General features: G+C 39.8%; 1 protein-coding gene across 1 annotated transcript in view; it reads left to right on the top strand.

Moving 5' to 3' along the window:
- Positions 1-23,583, top strand: part of LOC140155106 (protein O-mannosyl-transferase TMTC2-like) — a 35,641-nt gene that overhangs the window by 6,794 nt on the left and 5,264 nt on the right. Inside the window, exons 4-11 of the mRNA XM_072177809.1 lie at positions 16,820-17,726; positions 18,688-18,802; positions 19,449-19,534; positions 19,793-19,977; positions 20,543-20,621; positions 21,291-21,412; positions 21,964-22,045; positions 22,679-22,857. Coding sequence (XP_072033910.1) covers positions 16,820-17,726; positions 18,688-18,802; positions 19,449-19,534; positions 19,793-19,977; positions 20,543-20,621; positions 21,291-21,412; positions 21,964-22,045; positions 22,679-22,857 — 1,755 coding nt within the window. The remainder of the gene's footprint in view (positions 1-16,819; positions 17,727-18,687; positions 18,803-19,448; positions 19,535-19,792; positions 19,978-20,542; positions 20,622-21,290; positions 21,413-21,963; positions 22,046-22,678; positions 22,858-23,583) is intronic.

A 23,583-nucleotide genomic window follows, 5' to 3' on the forward strand; every position in this document is an offset into this window, starting at 1 on the left:
CATATTTCACGTGAAATGCACAATGCATGTTTTGATCTTCAAAACCCCTCGTCAAAAATAAATGGTACGCGGGCAATTATCCAATTTTGTTTTTAAACCACAAGTGTTCCCCTTTTCGACATAATACTGAAATAATTATATTATAAGCCAGATCAGGCATAGTGGAAAAAATGGGCAATACGACACTACCCAGTCCAGCCGCGAAACCCCGGCCAGCTGATAAGCTATTATAGCGAGCCTAGATAGCGGCCCGATGCTACCGGGCCAGGTAGCCAAACTCTTCAGGTCGTTAGATATATTTTCGCCCTGGGTTTACGCCGTGTTGAATATCCACTCAGTCGTTGCACTCTAGGAATGCTAAAATTAAATAAAAATGAAAGTAGTTTCTTAAAAGGTCCAATTGATGATTCGATCCTTGAAGGTTGAACAAGTAATTTGTATATTCGATTGACACATCGTGTAGGTCTTCCCGCTTTAAAAATCAACAAGAAGTTCAACTTGAAACATCAATGGAATCAAGTTGAAGGTAAATTTATTTTGATATATATGCATACTTCATGTGCAAGATATTATCACAAGACTTGTAAATTTTATAGGCCTATCTTGCACATTTCTTACCTGATTTATATTGCTTGTATTGCTTTAAATCATTTCAAGACATAATTTTTGTACATTTCAGCAGTGTTTTTCGTACTTTTGGCACATTAGGGTTCCCACTACATTTTTTTTTTACAAGCGTCCGATGACGCGTGACGGCATTTTCTTGTCAGATACTTGTCATGCTTGTTCTCCATCTCATCATGACAACACATGCGCACCGATGGTATAGGGTCATTAATTTATTTTTTCCATTTTGCATAGACCCTAGAGTGAATGTTGCATCGTATTTCCATTTTAAAACGTAGGCGAGTCATAGTTTTATCTTTGGTATTATATATATCCTGTCCAAAATGGATGGATGGACCATGCATGGACGCTCAGTGATCCCTTGCGCGATCCATGGACATTGCCCTGCACTGCAGCTCGCCTGCCTGATGCCTACCATGAGCCGAAACACCATCTCTCTCAACCTCACTCGAAGCCTATCGGAGATATCTGTGAAAATCAGGGTGAAGGCAGCCTTTCGGGCTGATATTGTTTCAAAAAGTTCGCATCTCTAATATTCTGGCTGACCACACTAGAAAATTCAATTCAATGAACACAGCCTTGACATAGATCCCGCATGGAATCCCAGTTCACTATCATTCACAGGGTTCAGCCGGTACATCATCGGATTTAACATCCATCGCAAAAATGGCTTGGAATTTTGAAATATGCCCCGGGAACCAGTACACCAGGCCTCACTTGTACAATTTAGTATTTAGCACACCATGACATGGCAACACTGAGCTGCTTTTCTCTGGAATATTACCATTGGTACATTACCATATGCATCGAGTTGTAACCATGGTAACGCCGGGCGGTGGTCTTTGTGGTCCATGTCCATACCATTGGTACATGTATGTACCATGCATGGAGTTGTAACCATGGTAACGCCGGGCGGTGGTCTTTGTGGTCCATGTCCATACCATTGGTACACGTATGTACCATGCATGGAATTGTAACCATGGTAACGCCGGGCGGTGGTCTTTGTGGTGATGTGTTCGATGTCTGGTATATCATGGGTATACATTACAACCCGGGACGTTCAACCAATCACAGTGTGGGAAACGAGTTCATATCACTATTATCAGGGGCTGTGCAATAATTATGAGCCGGGGAGGGGGTGGGGATAAGAATTTTTCGGATTCACTTTACTTCCAAGAATTTTTTCCCCATTAGAAATCTATGCCACCATAGGCGTAGATCCCGGGGTGGGGATATGTCCTCCTCCCAATATTTTGCCATGGGGGATGGTCCATACATCCTCCCAGTGGCGTCGCGTCATAGGGGCACGTGTCCTCCCCCCCCAATTGATTGAAATTATTCCACAGTTTTGCACCATATTTTTACGGGTATTTTCACCAGTTTAGCTTTAATAGGGCACAGTTTTTCATTTGTACCATTTAACTTATTCTGTTGCCAAAAGGTGCCTGATTCACTATACTTTTTCCGACCCCATCCCCCATGTAAAAAACAAATCTATGCCACTGCATGTTACTATACCATGGAAGTACTAGCCTTCCATGTTTCCTTCCTTACATCTTCCCTGATGCTTTATACTCAATTCATACTCACTGCGCTGTTAAATTATTACTGGAGTGTCGAGCTTAAATAGGCTATTAATAATGACGGGGGAGGGGGAGGCAGGCGCCCGGCGCGTTGTTTCCCAACAATAATGCTGGCCAATATTTTTAAATATTAAAATATCTAGTTGTACTACACAGTGGTGTGTAGCCAGTTTATCGGAACGGACGGAGGGGGATTGACCACAGACTTGCTATATTTTTTGCCAACAGAACCCGATTTTTTTGGGGGGGGCAGAGCTCAAGAATCTAAAAAAGGGGGGATTGGGGTGCAGAGGAAACTTTTCCAACAATTTTTCACCGCACGTTTCATCGGAAGGGCGGGGGGTCCAAATTTTAAAAAAGTGGGCGCCAATAAAATTGCGACCCCCTATTTGACAACAAATATTTTATGACCTCCCCCCCCACCCCCTAAACATGCTTAAAACACACTATCTATTGTCATCTTGTGACTACCTATACATTTTGGCCATCAACAATTTATGACTCCCCCCCCCCCTTTTTCAAAAGTTTATGAGCCCCAGTATATGGGGCCTACCCTCTTCCGAAGAAAATGCCAGCCCCTATATACCAATATCTGTTTCCCCTCCCTCTCGCTGCTCCCCCTCCCAATTCCCGATACCGTCACTGCGGCATGCGGATAAACATTTTGATATTGAATTTTAAAAAGTCAATATCAAAATTATGTTTACACGCACACCTTTGTTGTCGCCGTTCCGTCTGGTTACCATGGTTACATGCACATGGTCCCCAACCGCTCCCCATTAATTATGATCATGATGATAGGTCATCAACGGGTCAAGTATGTTATTTACATCAGGGATGTGAGTCTACTCTCACATCCCTGGTACCATGCATCGAGTTGTAACCATGGTAACGCCGGGCGGTGGTCTTTGTGGTCAATGTGTACAGCCGTTCGGGACAACCCTGTGAGAAGCGAGTTCACATAAGGGACTGTGCAATAATAATGAGCCCGGGGGGAGGGGTAACAATTTTTTTGGCCAGCCGGAAGAAGAAGGAAAACCCTGGTGGGGCGATTTTGGCAAGCCGGGGGGGTGACACACATTCGTGGGGCGCCTTTTAAATAAAATAAAATGCTCTAAAAAGTTGGGGTTTTTTTTGCAAATTGGGACCCCGACATTTTGGCATGTTTAAGGAGGGGGAAAAGATTTGTTGGCAGGCGCAGGGGGGCATTTTTGAAAACTTTTACCCCCTCCCCCGGCTCAAAATTATTGCACAGCCCCTCATCATTTTTATTTCATTAAAACGTGTTACACGATTCATATACTGCGCCCTAATTTGTCAGATTGTTATTGGGGTATCAGATTTATGATATTAATGACGGGGGGTTGAGGCAGTCACGTTGTCACAGTTTCCCAACAATATTGCTGGCTAATAATATGTAATGTCTAGTTAATTTGTCTACTACACAGTGGCGTAGCAAGGTTTTCGGGAGAGGGGGGGGGGGCACAACTTGTAATTTGGTGACGGAAGTTGTGAATTGTTGACCCCGATTTTTATTCCAGAGCGCTCAAGAAGCTAACTAGTGAGGGGGATTGTTGGTGCAGAGGTATACTGGTATATTGGTATACCAATATATCCCCCTTCCCCCCTCTCTCTGCCCCCCCGTGAATTCCTGATTCCGCGGATAAACGGTAAAAATAAGAATAATTGGAAAAACAGAGAATTGGGGGAGGGGAAATAAATATTCGGGCCTATATGCTGTATGCCATACAGTAATGAGTTGATAAAATGAGTAAACAGTACCCCGGTAGGCTAAAAAGCCATCGACTCACGGTCCGGCCTGAAAATCTTTTTTCCCGGCAAGGAAGGTCCGACTTCCCGCGAAGCATATGGCTGCAAAGCAGCCATCCGCGGCGCGTTTAGCGGCGCCAGGGGGTGTCTGAGGGGGGATGATGTGGCCCCCTCAGAAGCTGAAGATTTTTGACATATGAGGACTGTAAATGGCGCGATTTGGTGCATACTTTTTGACACTTTTTTGGCGACTTGAAAGCGTTCAGAAACTTGTTGTTTATGCATGTAATGTGTACATACGTGTAATGTGTTTATTATCATCCTACTGCGTTTGAGTGGACATTCTGTAAAAATGTCGATCATCAAAGCCCGCATCAAAATGGGGGACCCTAATGCCCCACTTTACCCTAATACACCCGTAGTCCTGCCCCTCCCCCCTAAAAAGTGACGGCAGGGTTCGCCACTGTTAACATCCGCCGATACAACTAGTACCCTTTGATGGTGCCCCGTCGATAGAAGGAATTTCCTACAAGAAACCTCATTGATTTGCGTGCTTTCGTATTCTATAAACATGGTAAAAGCGGTACAATGGCAGCATTAGCTACGGTGCCAATGAGTAGATTTGTTTGGCACGCAGCTACCAGGTCCTAGCATGTTTTTTAGAGTAACGAAATGACCAAATATGGGATTGAGTTGGTCAGAAACCCATAAACAGACCTCATCATGGGGGGGGGGGGATGATGGTATGGTCTACATGTATCATCCCTTTTCAAAATATCAAGAGGGGGGTTATGTCCGACCCCCCCCCCATTTGCTAGTAAAGAACACGGGGTAAAGACTTTTTTTTAGCCCGGGGGGAGGGGTAAGAATTTTTTTGGCCAGCCGGAAGAAGAAGGGAAAACCCCGGGTGGGGCGATTTTGGCAAGCCGGGGGGGGTTGACACACATTCGTGGGGCGCCTTTTAAATAAAAGAAAGTGCTCTAAAAAGTTGGGGTTTTTTTTGCAAATTGGGACCCCGACATTTTTGGCATGTTTAAGGAGGGGGAAAAGATTTGTTGGCAGGCGCAGGGGGGGGCATTTTTGAAAACTCTTACCCCCGGCTCAAAATTATTGCACAGCCCCTCATCATTTTTATTTCATTAAAACGTGTTACACGATTCATATACTGCGCCCTAATTTGTCAGATTGTTATTGGGGTATCAGATTTATGATATTAATGAGGGGGGGGGGGTTGTGGCAGTCACGTTGTCACAGTTTCCCAACAATATTGCTGGCTAATAATATGTAATGTCTAGTTAATTTGTCTACTACACAGTGGCGTAGCAAGGTTTTCGGGAGAGAGGGGGGGGGCACAACTTGTAATTTGGTGACGGAAGTTGTGAATTGTTGACCCCGATTTTTATTCCAGAGCGCTCAAGAAGCTAACTAGTGAGGGGGATTGTTGGTGCAGAGGTATACTGGTATATTGGTATACCAATATATCCCCTTCCCCCTCTCTCTGCCCCCCCCGAATTCCTGATTCCGCGGATAAACGGTAAAAATAAGAATAATTGGAAAAACAGAGAATTGGGGGAGGGGAAATAAATATTCGGGCCTATATGCTGTATGCCATACAGTAATGAGTTGATAAAATGAGTAAACAGTACCCCGGTAGGCTAAAAAGCCATCGACTCACGGTCCGGCCTGAAAATCTTTTTTTCCCGGCAAGGAAGATCCGACTTCCCGCGAAGCATATGGCTGCAAAGCAGCCATCCGCGGCGCGTTTAGCGGCGCTAGGGGGTGTCTGAGGGGGATGATGTGGCCCCTCAGAAGCTGAAGATTTTTGACATATGAGGACTGTAAATGGCGCGATTTGGTGCATACTTTTGACACTTTTTGGCGACTTGAAAGCGTTCAGAAACTTGTTGTTTATGCATGTAATGTGTACATACGTGTAATGTGTTTATTATCATCCTACTGCGTTTGAGTGGACATTCTGTAAAAATATCGATCATCAAAGCCCGCATCAAAATGGGGGACCCTAATGCCCCACTTTACCCTAATACACACGTAGTCCTGCCCCTCCCCCCTAAAAAGTGACGGCAGGGTTCACCACTGTTAACATCCGCCGATACAACTAGTACCCTTTGATGGTGCCCCGTCGATAGAAGGAATTTCCTACAAGAAACCTCATTGATTTGCGTGCTTTCGTATTCTATAAACATGGTAAAAGCGGTAAAATGGCAGCATTAGCTACGGTGCCAATGAGTAGATTTGTTTGGCACGCAGCTACCAGGTCCTAGCATGTTTTTTAGAGTAACGAAATGACCAAATATGGGATTGAGTTGGTCAGAAACCCATAAACAGACCTCATCATGGGGGGGGGGGGGATGATGGTATGGTCTACATGTATCATCCCTTTTCAAAATATCAAGAGGGGGGTTATGTCCGACCGACCCCCCCCCCCCATTTGCTAGTAAAGAACACGGGGTAAAGACCTTATTTGCGTGCGTTATCCAGAGGTCAAAATGGCCCAGTCTGGGACAAACTCTTGTTATCTCCATTCAACAGCTTGTCATCAAAATTCCTATAAGACTTGCGTGTTTACTTCTCTGAGATCATAACAGAATAATATGAGGCTACAGAGGAAATGACAGGTTCTTCAATACAATGTCAATATCAAGAAATTATTTAGTTTGAAAGTTCTCGGTGATATAAGACATGCACATGCGCGTGTTTATGAATAGCAAAAGTACAAGGCTAATTAGACGATAAATTACAACATGGTTCTTCGTTAAAATGTCAAAATTATAAAGGAAATTTTACAACATGTCAACATGATAATAATTCATCTTTGTTGAAAGTTCACTGTGATATAATACACACGTAGTCCTGCCCCTCCCCCCTAAAAAGTGACGGCAGGGTTCGCCACTGTTAACATCCGCCGATATAACTAGTACCCTTTGATGGTGCCCCGTCGATAGAAGGAATTTCCTACAAGAAACCACATTGATTTGCGTGCTTTCGTATTCTATAAACATAGCAAAAGCGGTAAAATGGCAGCATTAGCTAGCTGTGCCAATGAGTAGATTTGTTTGGCACGCAGCTACCAGGTCCTAGCATTAGAGTAACGAAATGACCAAATATGGGATTGAGTTGGTCAGAAACCCATAAACAGACCTCATCATGGGGGGGGGGGGATGATGGTATGGTCTACATGTATCATCCCTTTTCAAAATATCAAGAGGGGGTTATGTCCGACCCCCCCATTTGCTAGTAAAGAACACGGGGTAAAGACCTTATTTGCGTGCGTTTTCCAGAGGTCAAAATGGCCCAGTCTGGGACAAACTCTTGTTATCTCCATTCAACAGCTTGTCATCAAAATTCCTATAAGACTTGCGTGTTTACTTCTCTGAGATCATAACAGAATAATATGAGGCTACAGAGGAAATGACAGGTTCTTCAATACAATGTCAACATCAAGAAATTATTTAGTTTGAAAGTTCTCTGTGATATAAGACATGCACATATGCGCGTGTTTATGAATAGCAAAAGTACAAGGCTAATTAGAAGATAAATTACAACATGGTTCTTCGTTAAAATGTCAAAATTATAAAGGAAATTTTACAACATGTCAACACGATAATAATTCATCTTTGTTGAAAGTTCACTGTGATATAATACACACGTAGTCCTGCCCCTCCCCTAAAAAGTGACGGCAGGGTTCGCCACTGTTAACATCCGCCGATATAACTAGTACCCTTTGATGGTGCCCCGTCGATAGAAGGAATTTCCTACAAGAAACCTCATTGATTTGCGTGCTTTCGTATTCTATAAACATGGTAAAAGCGGTAAAATGGCAGCATTAGCTAGCTGTGCCAATGAGTAGATTTGTTTGGCACGCAGCTACCAGGTCCTAGCATGTTTTTTAGAGTAACGAAATGACCAAATATGGGATTGAGTTGGTCAGAAACCCATAAACAGACCTCATCATGGGGGGGATGATGGTATGGTCTACATGTATCATCCCTTTTCAAAATATCAAGAGGGGGTTATGTCCGACCCCCCCATTTGCTAGTAAAGAACACGGGGTAAAGACCTTATTTGCGTGCGTTATCCAGAGGTCAAAATGGCCCAGTCTGGGACAAACTCTTGTTATCTCCATTCAACAGCTTGTCATCAAAATTCCTATAAGACTTGCGTGTTTACTTCTCTGAGATCATAACAGAATAATATGAGGCTACAGAGGAAATGACAGGTTCTTCAATACAATGTCAACATCAAGAAATTATTTAGTTTGAAAGTTCTCGGTGATATAAGACATGCACATGCATGCGCGTGTTTATGAATAGCAAAAGTACAAGGCTAATTAGAAGATAAATTACAACATGGTTCTTCGTTAAAATGTCAAAATTATAAAGGAAATTTTACAACATGTCAACATGATAATAATTCATCTTTGTTGAAAGTTCACTGTGATATAATACACACGTAGTCCTGCCCCTCCCCTAAAAAGTGACGGCAGGGGTTCGTTAACATCCGCCGATATAACTAGTACCCTTTGATGGTGCCCCGTCGATAGAAGGAATTTCCTACAAGAAACCACATTGATTTGCGTGCTTTCGTATTCTATAAACATAGCAAAAGCGGTAAAATGGCAGCATTAGCTAGCTGTGCCAATGAGTAGATTTGTTTGGCACGCAGCTACCAGGTCCTATAGCATTAGAGTAACGAAATGACCAAATATGGGATTGAGTAGGTCAGAAACCCATAAACAGACCTCATCATGGGGGGGGGGGGATGATGGTATGGTCTACATGTATCATCCCTTTTCAAAATATCAAGAGGGGGGGTTATGTCCGACCCCCCCATTTGCTAGTAAAGAACACGGGGTAAAGACCTTATTTGCGTGCGTTTTCCAGAGGTCAAAATGGCCCAGTCTGGGACAAACTCTTGTTATCTCCATTCAACAGCTTGTCATCAAAATTCCTATAAGACTTGCGTGTTTACTTCTCTGAGATCATAACAGAATAATATGAGGCTACAGAGGAAATGACAGGTTCTTCAATACAATGTCAACATCAAGAAATTATTTAGTTTGAAAGTTCTCGGTGATATAAGACATGCACATGCGCGTGTTTATGAATAGCAAAAGTACAAGGCTAATTAGAAGATAAATTACAACATGGTTCTTCGTTAAAATGTCAAAATTATAAAGGAAATTTTACAACATGTCAACATGGTAATAATTCATCTTTGTTGAAAGTTCACTGTGATATAATACACACGTAGTCCTGCCCCTCCCCCCTAAAAAGTGACGGCAGGGTTCGCCACTGTTAACATCCGCCGATACAACTAGTACCCTTTGATGGTGCCCCGTCGATAAAAGGAATTTCCTACAAGAAACCACATTGATTTGCGTGCTTTCGTATTCTCTAAACCTGGTAAAAGCGGTAAAATGGCAGCATTAGCTAGCTGTGCCAATGAGTAGATTTGTTTGGCACGCAGCTACCAGGTCCTAGCATGTTTTTTAGAGTAACGAAATGACCAAATATGGGATTGAGTTGGTCAGAAACCCATAAACAGACCTCATCATGGGGGGGGGGGGTGATGGTATGGTCTACATGTATCATCCCTTTTCAAAATATCAAGAGGGGGTTATGTCCGACCCCCCCATTTGCTAGTAAAGAACACGGGGTAAAGACCTTATTTGCGTGCATTATCCAGAGGTCAAAATGGCCCAGTCTGGGACAAACTCTTGTTATCTCCATTCAACAGCTTGTCATCAAAATTCCTATAAGACTTGCGTGTTTACTTCTGAGATCATAACAGAATAATATGAGGCTACAGAGGAAATGACAGGTTCTTCAATACAATATCAACATCAAGAAATTATTTAGTTTGAAAGTTCTCTGTGATATAAGACATGCACATGCACGTGTTTATGAATAGCAAAAGTACAAGGCTAATTAGAAGATAAATTACAACATGGTTCTTCGTTAAAATGTCAAAATTATAAAGGAAACTTTACAACATCTCTTCAGTTTAGCTCAGATTTTATTGTCCTAGTTCTAATTTTGAAAAGTTAGCTGGTAACATGCCTCTTTTCTTTTAAGGGGGGGGGGGGTAGTATCAACCATTGTATATACGAGTGTTAATCTTGAAATACATTGATTTCACCGTACCTGATCGTTTGGACAAACGATAAAATCAAAGTGAAAAGGTGCAATAACTTAAAACATTGTTTTATTCCAATAAATGGCATAAAGTGTTTTTAAACAAACAAACGAACGAATCAAACAAACAAACAAACGAATCATTCATCTTTCTTTTCGTCAAAAGAAAGATGAATGATTCGTTTGTTTTTTAGTAAACTCATTATGAAACTTGTAGTTTGTTTTAAAATCATCAAAGAAAGATGAATGTTCTGTTTCTAAGTTCAACTCAAAATTTAATAAAAAATATAGTGTTATATAGTTTGTTTTAAATCAACGAAGAAAGCGGACCTTAATTTTTGAGGGGCTCGATTGCACCAGAGAGCTCCTAACAACATTTCAGGAGCACGTTCTAATAATACAGATATTAAAAGATTAACAGAGCTCCTGCAATTCTCAAAAATGAAGGCCTGTGAAAGATAAATGTACAAAAGGTAAACTGTTTCATATTTGTTGCAACTCATCAAAGATAGATGAACGATTTCATATTTTCTTATGCTCTTCAAACTCATCAAAGAAAGATTTGTTTAAAATACGATATTTATGAAATTGTTTTAGCTTTACCTTTACTAAATTATTTTTTCTGGTCCAAAGAAAACAGGGTTTGATTCTATATATGAAGAGCTTTGTTTCAAAACCCCTTACATCCACTTGCCCATTTTGAGAACACATCAAAAATCATCAAAAAATCACTGATATATGGGGTTTTGCAACAAAAGCAGTTTTTGGCGGATGCTTAGGTATGAAGAGCAACACGCCAAAAACTGCTTTTGTTGAAAAACACCTAATATCAGTGATTATTTTGATGATTTTTGATGTGTTCTCAAAATTGGGCAAGTGGATGTAAGGGGTTTTGAAACAAAGCTCTTCATATACTTATCAAAGAAAGAAGACTATTTCGTTTGCTTTCGTTCAATTTAAACTCATCAAAGAAAGATTACCATTTTATTTTATTTTATTTTGGTTAAAAGTCATCTCAGATAGATGATTGTTTTGTGAAATGTTTGATTCCCGGGGTTTGATTTTGTTTTATCACTGTGTTTTGTTTTGATTCAGAGGATGATTTAAGCACTTCCCAACATTCCACTGTGTTACTTGCGGTTAGCATAGCTGTGTGAGCGAACATGACACCACTACTACTCGCCCACTATAGACGTACTGCACGTGCATGGTTTAATTTGAATTTGTTCAGTTATATTTACATAAAAAACGCTGTGAAGATGCTGGTCGATTTCACATTTTATGTTATCTACAGAAGGTGTGAATTATCCTTTAAACACACATCACTTTTGGTCTGAAATCGACCAAGTAATAATGACACACGCACAATTCTAAAACAACATCTTTTGCACACTGAGAGTTCAATGGGATTTGAAAAGTAAAGTGACAGTTGAAACTCTAGTGATAACACTTTCGCAGTGTATGATGGGGTTTCCTTAACTCATCCTCTGGTTTTGATTTATCAAATATAGTTTGATTTTGTTTGTATTTTGTTTGAAAATGGTTTGGTTTTGGATAGTTCACTTCTGATGAAAGAAAATTGTTTATCAAATCCACAACAACAAAAAACCCGTCTTGATCTGAGCACGCAACACGTGTCAATCTATAAAAGCCAAAGTAGACCATCAACATGATAAAAACATTGCAAGGGGCTTTGTGGTTGCCGACATAACACACGCATTCATGCACTTGTTGTCATTGCAACCATGGCAACTAAATACGATATTCCGTCAAGTAGGGTAAACGTTGTTTGGGGGTCATTGGGTACAAACAAAATGAGAAAGGGATCATTGGGTACTATAACATTTTGAATACTAGTATTAAGGGTCATTGCACGTAGGCCTAAAACATTTCAAAAAAAGGTCATTGGGTAGAAAATTTTGAAAAAATGCAGCAAAATTCTATTTCTGGTTTCAAATTTCCAATACAAATTTGCTAAAATAAGATAATTTGAAAGTTTCCGCATTATTTTGTGGCGGCATTTTGAATTTTGTGGCGGCATTTTGATGATGCATTTCTAAAAGTGGTTCAAGTAAAGTGTTTGGATGCGAGCCGTTAGACCAATAGGCCTATAAAATAAACGCCGTGTCAGACAAAAGTCTTTGAACATGGCAAAAGTTCGAAGTCAGCAAAAAACATCTAAATCCAGCGATGCTGAGGTCTTCATCAGTGCTCGGGCCCCAGTGGTTAGATATACACGTTTGTGCTAATGTTTTCTAATCAGAAACGAGTCTCCGAGTATTTCTAATTTTTACTATTGGTCTAACGGCTCGCATCCAAACACTTTACTTGGGTCATTGGGTAGCCGCGACCAAAAAGAGGGGTCATTGGGTAGCCGCCCTAAAAAAAAAAAAGGGGAGGGGTCATCGGGTATGACTTTTCAAAAAGGGGGTCATTGGGTATAGTCAACAACCCATTTGTAAAATTGTAAAAATGTTTCAAAGAATATTTCAAGTGGCCAGGCTTAATTTTTTTAAAAATATAACATTTAAAAGAAAGCTAGATAATCATAATACCCTCCAGAGGGAGGGCTAGGGTCTCTTCCTGGTTGAAGGTATACGGGAATACATGTGCCACGGGTTTGGGGTACCTTTACAGCGATGTTGGTATATCGATGGCTGGGTTTTCAGCGAAGACCAATGCGCCAAATGGGCGCATTTTGGCACAGTAATAGTACAGATCAAGTCAGCATCCGAAAGTCTGCGTGGCACATCCCGTATGTTTCATGTTTAAGACCCCTCCTCCCGGTATTTGTTTATTTACTTGTTCGAGTTTTTCTTACGTGGATTAAAACAACAACAATTAACAAACACCCCCCCCATGGGACAGGCCATTTACGTTTGAGTATTTGTTTATTTACTTGTTCGAGTTTTTCTTACGTGGATTAAAACAACAACAATTAACAAACACCCCCCCCCCCCCCCATGGGGCAGGCCATTTACGTTTGAGGTCTAATGACCTGCCCCTTTTTTCTTTGCCAAAAGAAGGAGGAAGCAGGCCGTTATACTATGCACAGTCTTCGTCTTTTGAGGTGTAGCCTGCCCCATTGGGGGGAGGGTTGGAGGGGGTGAAACAAAAACAATTTTCACGTTTTGACTTTGAGGTCTTATGAAATCGAGTAGGCCTATGCAAAAAAAAAAAAAAAAATCTAACTTTTGAGGTCTAGGCCTATGTCCAATTTCTTTTATTTTTAATCCCTGCTTATTAATTCCCCATCATAATTACCCCCCCCCCCACACACACCCAAGGTCTTAGCCTGCGATACGTCCATCGGTCTCCTCCGCAGCCAGTATGGTTTATTGGTTACACTCCCTCCACGTGGGGGTGGGGGAGCGGAACCAAACTGGCTGCTTTGGAGACTTACTAGTACTTCCCAAGACGGGTAATTAAAAAAGTGGACGGATACAAAACCCGGGATACAAAAATTTTAAAGCCGTCTAAAAGAGAGCAGTTTCACAACCAAGAAAAAAAGGCTTTCACAAATGATGCAACAAATTGTTGTGTCTCTGCTTCTCAAAAATCTCCTTGTCAATCAACCCCCAAACATCGTTATCAATGCAGTCCTGTTTTGTTTTGTTTTTTGGTTTTTTCGCGAACGTTGATGAAATAGACCCTGGGATTCCTGTGAAAATTATTTTTACCAGGGGTCGGCCCAGGGGTCTGCGATTCACGTGTGTGCTGCCATGACTGTATATGTAACTACATATCACGCCCAAATTATTAGCGTCATTCGTGCATTGGGCGGGGATGAAGGGCACAGAAACGGTAACATTAGACATTCCAGAGTGTGGCACAAAAACACCCAAAAATCCGCCCCTTCCACGAAGGCTTTTTTGCAGTACGTTATGTTTACGCGCAGTTTGGGCGCATGCAGCAAAATCTTACGTGAATGTTTTGAAGGCCTATGTCTTTATAGCAACTTGAAGTTGGAAGTTCCCACGGAAGTTGTGAGCTATTTTTAACACCACCGATGCGATTGCGTTTTGCTCCTGTAAATGATGAAGCAGCGACAAAAGCATGCACAGTCAAATATAGGCTAGTAGGCCTAATAGTAGGCCTATTACTCGTTCCTCTGTTCAATATAAAATAAAAATGCATTTTGGAATAAATAAATAAAATTTGCGTAAACCTATATCGTAAAAGGTAACATGATGATGCTCATAATACGCAGTTTATCTGGCCCAAGATTTCGTTTCAACATCGAATTCAAGAGCTAGATAGATAGAGCATGGAAAATCACGGGTGTGTGTGGGAGGGGGGTCACTAACGACCGCAATGGCTACATCGCAGTTGTTCGCGGGAAATCAGATCAGACCTTGATCTATAGGGGAAAAATGGACGGATAACTTTGATATCCTGGCTAAGAGTCGACCCTACGGACACCCCCGATTACCCTTCAACTGACCCAACATCGAGACTATCGGAACTGGATGTAGCCTATACAAACCACTTTGGTTTACTACTCTCATCTATGTAATGATCACGTGCAGGTAAGAGGCTCCATCTAGTGATCCAACCAATTACATCTCTTGATTCTCGGATGACGTATGCCCTAATGTTGATTATTGCCGCGACCACGTGCGGGAAATAGGCACACCCCCACCCATCTATTGTCTTTCGACTTATCTTCCATCCAGGGTCAGCTCAGATGCATAAATCATAAACAAACACAAAAACCGTCATCGTCATTTCGTTTCTACAAATCCTCGTGTCACATAAACCCCCCCTCCATTCTCGGTAATTTCTCGCCCCAAAAGGCGGGACTACATGTCTTAAAAAGGCTCCTTATTTGCTTTCTACATTGGCACTGGTTATCATAGTTTGAAAGGAACTTTCATGCGGGTTTACATGACGCACCGCTTTGATTATTGCGTGTATGGGGATCTCCCCTTCCTATCAGTCCGAACTGACGGTGTCCATGCATGCGTACTGCCCGTGTTATTTTAAATACTTTTTATGTTACGAAAAAATATTAAATTTCGCAGAATCATGTTCATAATATGGTTAAATTGACTGTTTTAAACTATCATTTAAAACTAAAAAGAGAGAAATACGAAAATAATGTGTATGACTTTCGGTCCGTGTTTTGCACAGCATTGAGATCCCAATGCTCTGTGAGCGCTCCCCGGGAAGCGCTGCACCCTACACTCAGCGCTGGCTATACTCAGATATAGATAACATGAATTTCTCCAAGGTAGCGAGTGAACATGATTGAAATTAAATATCATAATTCAATACCCTGCGTGAAAAACTGAACATTTATACATGCATATGAATCGGCACTAAAAATTACCGGCGGCGTATGCCTTTTTTGATGAATGGAAGATTTGGTTGGTGCATTTCAATGGACGGTGACCGGCGATGATAAACATATAAACGGGTAAATCATGTTATCGAAAACTCAACAACTTTTTAAGTGTTTATTGACATAGCAAATTAGCACTTCACACTTGGTAATTTCGTCAGCAGCTACATTATCACTAAAGCGTGTTCTACCGTGAGATCGCGTGTTCTACCGTGAGATTGCGGGAGATCGCGGTAGCTTTGGGCCAGATGCCAAATATCCGAGAATTCTCGGGACAGACGTTTGAGACCACTTATTGTCAACACGCGTGTTATAATAAGGATTTTCAACACGCAAATAACACGGCAAAAAAAGCGTGGCACGCGGTCACTTACACGTGTCAGGTACTGTATAGGGGCAAGGAATCCAATTACTACACTGGAATTTCAGTGACCCAAGACAAGCGTTATTTATGATAAGAAAAGAGGTACCGCTAGAATGTACCTCATTTCCTATCATATTTACTAAACCGCTTGTCTTGAGTCACTGAAATGTCAGTGTAGTAATTGGATTCCTTGCCCCAATAATATACATAACTTTTGTTACCAGTGTGTTATTATTTTTTGAGAAAAATGCAAAAATAGTTACGAATTTACCACAGGGGTGTAGTACCCCCTTAATGGAAAGATATAACTAAACATTGGGCTATACTAGTTGAAATCCATATACTCCCTATGGTAGACATGATCTTAATCTTCCACACAGGGGGTATAGATTTCAATTGGGTTTACCTGAATGGGTGACTCCACTTGAAATTCACACTCCCTGTGTGGGAGATTAAGGACATAAGTCTTCCATAGGGGGTGTATGTATTTAAACTGGAATAGTTTATTGTAGCATAAGTGCAGTGTTTTGAATATGTTTGTATGATTCAGACAAGTAACTCAAATGTCATAGTTAATACTATCTGTGTTACATTTACAAATTATTTAGGTCGTTTAATATTCGCTGTAGAAGTGACGCAATATTCGGATTAACTACCATAGCAATAGATGATTTTTTTGAATAGATCACCCTGCACTACAATGTTCACACGGCACCTGTGCGTTGAACCATAGATGTCTGATCACTCGCTCAGGAAGATTAGTATCTTTGAAAAGAGCTGTATTGTATTCAATCTATGATTGCAGACATACACATGTGATGAGTGCAATCTGCTTGTAGTGCTGGGCGATATATTCAAAAATTGTATTCATCTATTGCTATGGTAGTTAATCCGATTATTACGTCACTTCTACGGCAAATTGTGTAAGTATATAGGTGAAGTCGAGTAATATATATGATTTTTTCTTTTTCTTTAGGTAATATCAAATATAAAAGGAATTTTCATCCAAATTCTTTGTGGACTCCTTCTTCTAGCTCTCCGTGTTCAAGTGATGGGAGGCACACCCAACTTTGCACCTCCAGACAATCCTGCAGCCAATAGTGACAGCCTCTTGACAAGGACTTTGACATTTCTTTACCTACCAGTATTCAATTTAGGTCTTCTGCTAAATCCAAGCACACTGTGCTTTGATTGGGGTTTAAACTCCATACCTCTACTTGAAAGTTTAATGGACATTCGATGTGGATACATTTTTACCTTGTTTTTTCTTGCGATTCCGTGCACTGCCCTCGGCCTCAATCGAGAAGTGGAAATCGAGCGTATGTATATGAACATGTTTGGTGATCTGAACCAGAAAAATGGGAAAGCGAGTGTAACAAATGGTGCTAATGCTAGACAGACGTATGAGAGAGTGAAGAAACAAAGAAATACAAGAAGACGTTTGTTAACATCAACTCAACACAGTGGTCATCACACACATCATCCAACAAAGAATGACCCATTGAAAGATAGTGATGAAAATGATATAATACCGCATGTGCTAGTTATCATCATTAGTTATTCAGTACTAATATTTCCTTACATCCCAGCATCAAATTTGTTCTTCTACGTTGGATTTGTAGTAGCTGAACGTATCTTGTATATTCCAAGTGTTGGATTTTGTATGCTATTAGCATTGGGCTTCAATCAGATATACCTCGAATACACAAGATGTAGCCACCATTTGCCTGACCACTATGCAACAAAGTTTTACCAAATCATGTATTATGGTAGTCTTATCTTGATTTTCTCTTTGTATATCTGTAAGACACATAATCGTAATTATGATTGGAAGTCAGATGAGAGACTGTTCAGATCAGGAATCAATGTCAATCCAACCAAAGGTGAGTGCTATTCCATTTAAAATCCATATCCCCCCTGTGGAAGATTTAGCCAAAGTCTTCCACAGAGGGAGTATGAGTTTTGAATATAATAGACAATTGGGTAACTTTCATTTGAAATACTCACTCCAGTTGTGGAAGATAGGTGTAAAGCCACAATACAGAGGGAGTATGGGTTTCAAAATGATTAACTCTAACCAATTACATTTGAAAAACATACTCCCCCTGTGGAAGATATTTCCAAAATCTTTCAATGTTGTAGTGTGGATTTCAACTGGAATAGCCCAATTATGAACCAATATCTTATTGAACATGATTCCCTGAAATAGCTGGAAACAATCAAAATAATTTATATTAGTTATAATCTTGGGAAAATAATGGCCGTTTCATTATCACTGATTATGATCTTGGCGACAACAATAGTAAATGAGGAATTTATTGATGATGGTCCAAACAAGTAGGCCTATAGGTTTAGTCCATTTGGCTGCCTCGAAACAATAGCATCCGCTTGTGCTACACCTGTGAACAAGGTGGTGCATATAGAGCGCGTTATGCAGCGTGAGAAGCTGCGTCATACACGGTACAATGCCTGTGTGTATCATGCACTGACACTACCATCTCAAAGAAGCCTTTATGGACTATTATAGATAGTGCATTGTACATGTAGATACACTGGAGAAAATACCTAGACATATCTGCCTGTTTAGGACTTAGTACCATCTAACCTGGTAAAATGAGTTTAAGTGTTCTAACATTGAGTTACTAAGGATGTCTGTACAGGATATACAAGGCTGTTATCTGATACTGTTGGCTGTTGGCGGCATCCCAATTGAAAAACGCAACGTATCTAGTTTAAATTTTTTGTGATGAAAGTAAGTAATTTTAATGGATGAATATAAAAGCTCATGACATATACAATTATACTTTGATTTGATACTTGTCACTTTGATTTGTTTATACATAGCTTGGAATAACCTTGGAAGTACACTCAAGCGTCAAGGACGTCTCCATGAGGCAGAACTTGCATACCATCAAGCAATTCAACACAGACCTGAATGGACGGATGCCAACTACAACTAGTAAGTACAAACAGACCTAGTCTAGATCAAGAGTACCAAGCAACACATTGTACATCCCAAATGATTTTAGTGATCACAGCAGGTGCGCATAGTATTAAATCGCTTGGTTATCAAAGGCGGTACATCTGTAGTATTCTGTACACACGCAAAGTAACTCCGACATGGTACTGACATCACTCTTGAGGAAGTCAAATGGACTACAGTTCTTTACTTAGTTAGAATTAATGAAAGGGAACATCTCAATTATTCAAATGACCAACACTGAACTATGTAAGGAATCGCTAGCTGAGATTCCTGGGGCACATCCTCTGTCTGCCAGAGGAAGAACCTACTAGAAGGTATGCTCTCTACATACCACATCATGGCGAAAGGATCAAGACCTGGATGCCACACACTTAAATTTATCCTGTGACCTGCATCCAACATATGCTAAGGTACCATGAAGCGGAATAGGTAGCACAACTTGCCAAAGATCGCTGTGCACAGAGAAATGTTGTGGTCACTTGCTCCCTCCACAACCAAAGGATTATGATTACTAAGTCTATTATAATTGTATCTGATTATTTATTAAATGAGCAAAAAAAAGTAAATAAAAGAGTTTAAGACAGATATTTTCAATCTGTTACTATTGATTCTTGCTTTCCAGTGGTGTTCTTCTGCAAGAAAAGGGTCAATACCAATTGGCAATCGATCAATATAAAGAAGCTATAAAACACCGTCCCAACTATGCACGTAAGTAACAACCAGTTGTAAATTGTCTGTCCAAACTGAAATGTGTCAGATAACAGAGGTATCCATATAAATGAGGTCCGTACAATGTATAATGTAATGTAATGTAATGTAATGTAATGTAATGTAATGTAATGTAATGTAATGTAATGATGTGCTCAATGTAAAAATATTGTGAAGGAAATCAATGACAATTATAATATCGATCTTGAAGTGCACCAAATTTAATAATATTTTCCCTCCATTTTGTATTACATATAGTTGCCAGCCTAAATCTGGGTTATGTATATGGCTTATTGAAACGTCCTGCTGATGCAGAAAAGATGTACAGCTACACAGCCCAGCTGACTGATGAGCATTCACGTAATCCAGAACAACAGCTGACAGGCATTATATCGGCATTGGGTTATCTAGGCAAAATGCAGCTATCACAGGGACGATTTGAGGTGAGCTTTTTGTTTCTTGAATAGGGTCTTAATAATATTCAATTGATGCATGCCATTACTTGCAACAATGGCAAACAATAATGTGATTTTAAGAGATTTGTTACTAAGGATCTACTTTCCTTAGGTGTTTTTATGTTACATACATGAATGTTGCCATTCATCCGGGTAGAGAGAAGCAACAGTTATATCATTTTTCACCCTGATGTGACAGTGACATCAACATGTCGAAGCAGGTGTTCCACACACTTTGAGCTTTGACTGAACGCTAGTGATTTGAACATGCGGCCAATAAAATACGCACTGACATCACTGCCACATCAGGGTGGAAAATGGTATCTTTGATTCTTGTCTTCTGCATTCAACAATTTTGCTGGCACTATTTTGTGTTTGAGCCTCATTCATAAAAGTTGGCACTAATCTAGAAGAAGAAGGAATCTGACTGCTGACATGTATGATAATATGTGAGGCTTGTTTAGCACATAACAAGCTCTTGGTCTGGAATAATTTTGTTTGTTTCTGCAATCTTTATTTTCATATCAATTAACATTTTGTTTGTATTTCACAGGAAGCTATAAAAACATTTGAAGAAGCTTTGAGAAGACGGCCAAGCAGTTACGAACCTGCCACTATCTATAATATGCTTGGTAAGTCTACTGTAGGATTTATTATTTCAAGGTGCATTGTTATTATTTAGTCTCAAAATCAGAGGAGTAAACATTATGACCAGTACATAGTGCATAGTGCAACATTTGTGTACTGTGTTTTCCTGTTGCAACAAATGCATGAGGTAATCATGCATTTTACTGCTGAAGCAAACATTTGCCACAGCTACAGAATGTGAAGAAAAAGAATATTTTAATTCAATCAAAAACATCAAACTATAATAATGGTCCTGGCACAACTTAACTTTTCTGCATGGGGGTGTGCAACACTTACACTGTGGGGGTGTGCAACACTGACACTTTGTTAAACCTAGAAGGTAATTGCCGATCTAAATATAGGAATTTGGGACTACAATTAGGATTAACATTCTATGGAGCAATTAATAAGATTTGACGTAAAAGGCATGGAAAAGCTAAATGAAATGGAACATGGTTAGTGACATCGGAAGGTGCAAACAGAAGCGTTCAGTACCAACATACAATATACATATTGTGCCAACTATGTTCCATTGACCAATTTTCATGACCTATTTAGATGTGAAAGAGAACAAAATGTAATTTCAAATATAAGTCATACCAGAGAACATACTGTTTCTTGTACATTTGAATGTTAGGACATGGACTAAGTAAATATTTATGTTTTTATCACAGGGGAGTCCTACTCCAAACTTTCTGATTATGTAAATGCAGAGAACAACTACAAGAAAGCCATGGCACACAGTCCTAACAATGGCAAGAGTCATTTGGCATATGCAATTACACTCAAAGAAATGGTAAGTATGTAAGGGATGGCTCAGTACATGGCACTACTTATAAATTAATTCAAAGAATTGAATCATGATGTTCAATGAAAGGATGGGTATGATAAAATTACAACAATATGACACACAACATTAGCACAGTATAACAGGCATGATTATAATAGGTGTGAGTACAATTAACATTAAAAAACCCACCGGACCAAGCAATGCTTCTAATTAAAATAAGTTGCCAGTTCAAATCCCACTTAACCGCATTTTCTTTGCTCCATACACCCCACACACACACCCCTACAAAAGGTTCTTGGAACAGAATTTGCCAAAGCAACATTGCATTTACAAAAATAACAATTAAAATATATAAGCAATAACAACCAAAAATCAAAACAAGTGTGTTTGTAAGAATTTCTTGAAAGTGTTTGCAGATGTACCATTCTCTAAATAAAAAAGGAGGTAAACATATTTGAATAGAAGCACAAACATGAATATTTATTGATACAAATTAATTGTTAATATCATTATTGTTGGCTAATATTAATGCTATCCTTGTTAACATCTTTTTTTAGGAGCGATATGCTGATGCAGAAGCTTATTTTGAAAGAGCTTTGGTTTTAGAGCCACATAATTTGCAGGTCTATGAATTCTTTAGTAAGTACTTGTAGACAAACAAAACTAAACAAGCTTTCTCCAACTATTGCGATCTTGGGCAAGCGAAACAATTTTGTTTGGTTGCAGCATCCCTTCAGTATCTCCCAGGAGGGGCTGGATATACTGTAAGTACAGTGTGCGTGGCCGTCCCGGTTTCCTCTTCCCGTGTGGTGGAATATAGAGGGCATATTCTTTCACAGGCTCGTCATCTTCAAGACGCAGTATATGGCCAAGAAATTTGAGTTGACGAGCTGATCAAACTGGGCGGGTTAAAGGGTATAAAACATTTTGATAACATTCAGAAAACATTTTTGAAAACTTGATGTAAAACATTCTAACATTTAATGATATTAGGTGATGCCAAATTTATTTTGCAATAATATTTTGACAGTGTTTTGATTATGTGGTTGCACTTTTTTTACATATAAAATATTTTTAAAATGTTTTGATGACCTTTATATATCCCGACATTTAAATGATATTACCTGGTATTGGCTACGGGTCTGGGCGAAATAGTTTGCCACAGGACAGTATGTTCTTCATAACAATCAATATCTATACATTCTGTACAAATTCTAATAATAATCATGCATGCCCATGTAAACAAGCTCTTCATAATGATAATTTGTGCAGATACCTTTCTCATTGATCGAGGGCGTCGCGAAGAGGCAGTTGATATGTTACGGAAAGGATTAGCTGTGGCACCTGATAATTATCACCTCAACTTCTACATGGGGACAAACCTGAGGGAGTTGGGCAACATGGAAGAGGCAGAGATATACTACAGGAAAATTGTGCAACTCTTTCCAAATGTAAGTTAACTGTCTTTCTTGTATGAAATATATATTAAGACATGCATTTAAAGGAGTCATAATCTTGCAAAGTATCAATTTTAGGGGTAGGATTTGGATTATGATTTAAAGATAGTTTTAGGATTATTATTGGGGCGGCGACTACTATTCTAAAGATGCTCCAAACTTTTAATTTCATTTGTATAATTATCAGCTTTTGCATTGTAAGGATTGAATCATTGCTTACCCTTGGTCCTGAATTAAATTAGACAATTTGGTGCAGCCAATGTTAGCTACCATGAATTAGGAGGGGTTCATTAATATAATTAAAGGGCATAATTGATTGCTTATGCCTGAAGCAGTGTAAAGGGCATCCTTAATCCTATCAATGAATCCTGCTCATTCATTCCCCAACATTTGGTAATTTGTAATTCATCAAATAATTTACAAAAAATAAGAAATAAGAAAATATTTTCCTATGTTTTTTTGTATACCGCGATCATCAAGCTAAATCAGCCGAGCATTAACATTGTTTATGCATACCTGCCAACTGTCCCTATTTAATAGGGACTGTCCCTATTTTTACTGAAACAAAAAGCATAAAAGAGAGCGATTTTGCCATGTGTCCCTATTTTTGCAAAAATATGACTAGAGTAATGTATAGGAAATTCAGGAATGTCCCTATTTTTGAGTTTTTTCTCCCATTTGTCCCTATTTCTGAGATTTTAGGGTTGGCAGGTATGTTTA

The sequence above is a fragment of the Amphiura filiformis genome, chromosome 6, assembly GCF_039555335.1.
Source record: "Amphiura filiformis chromosome 6, Afil_fr2py, whole genome shotgun sequence".
Lineage (NCBI taxonomy): Eukaryota > Metazoa > Echinodermata > Ophiuroidea > Amphilepidida > Amphiuridae > Amphiura > Amphiura filiformis.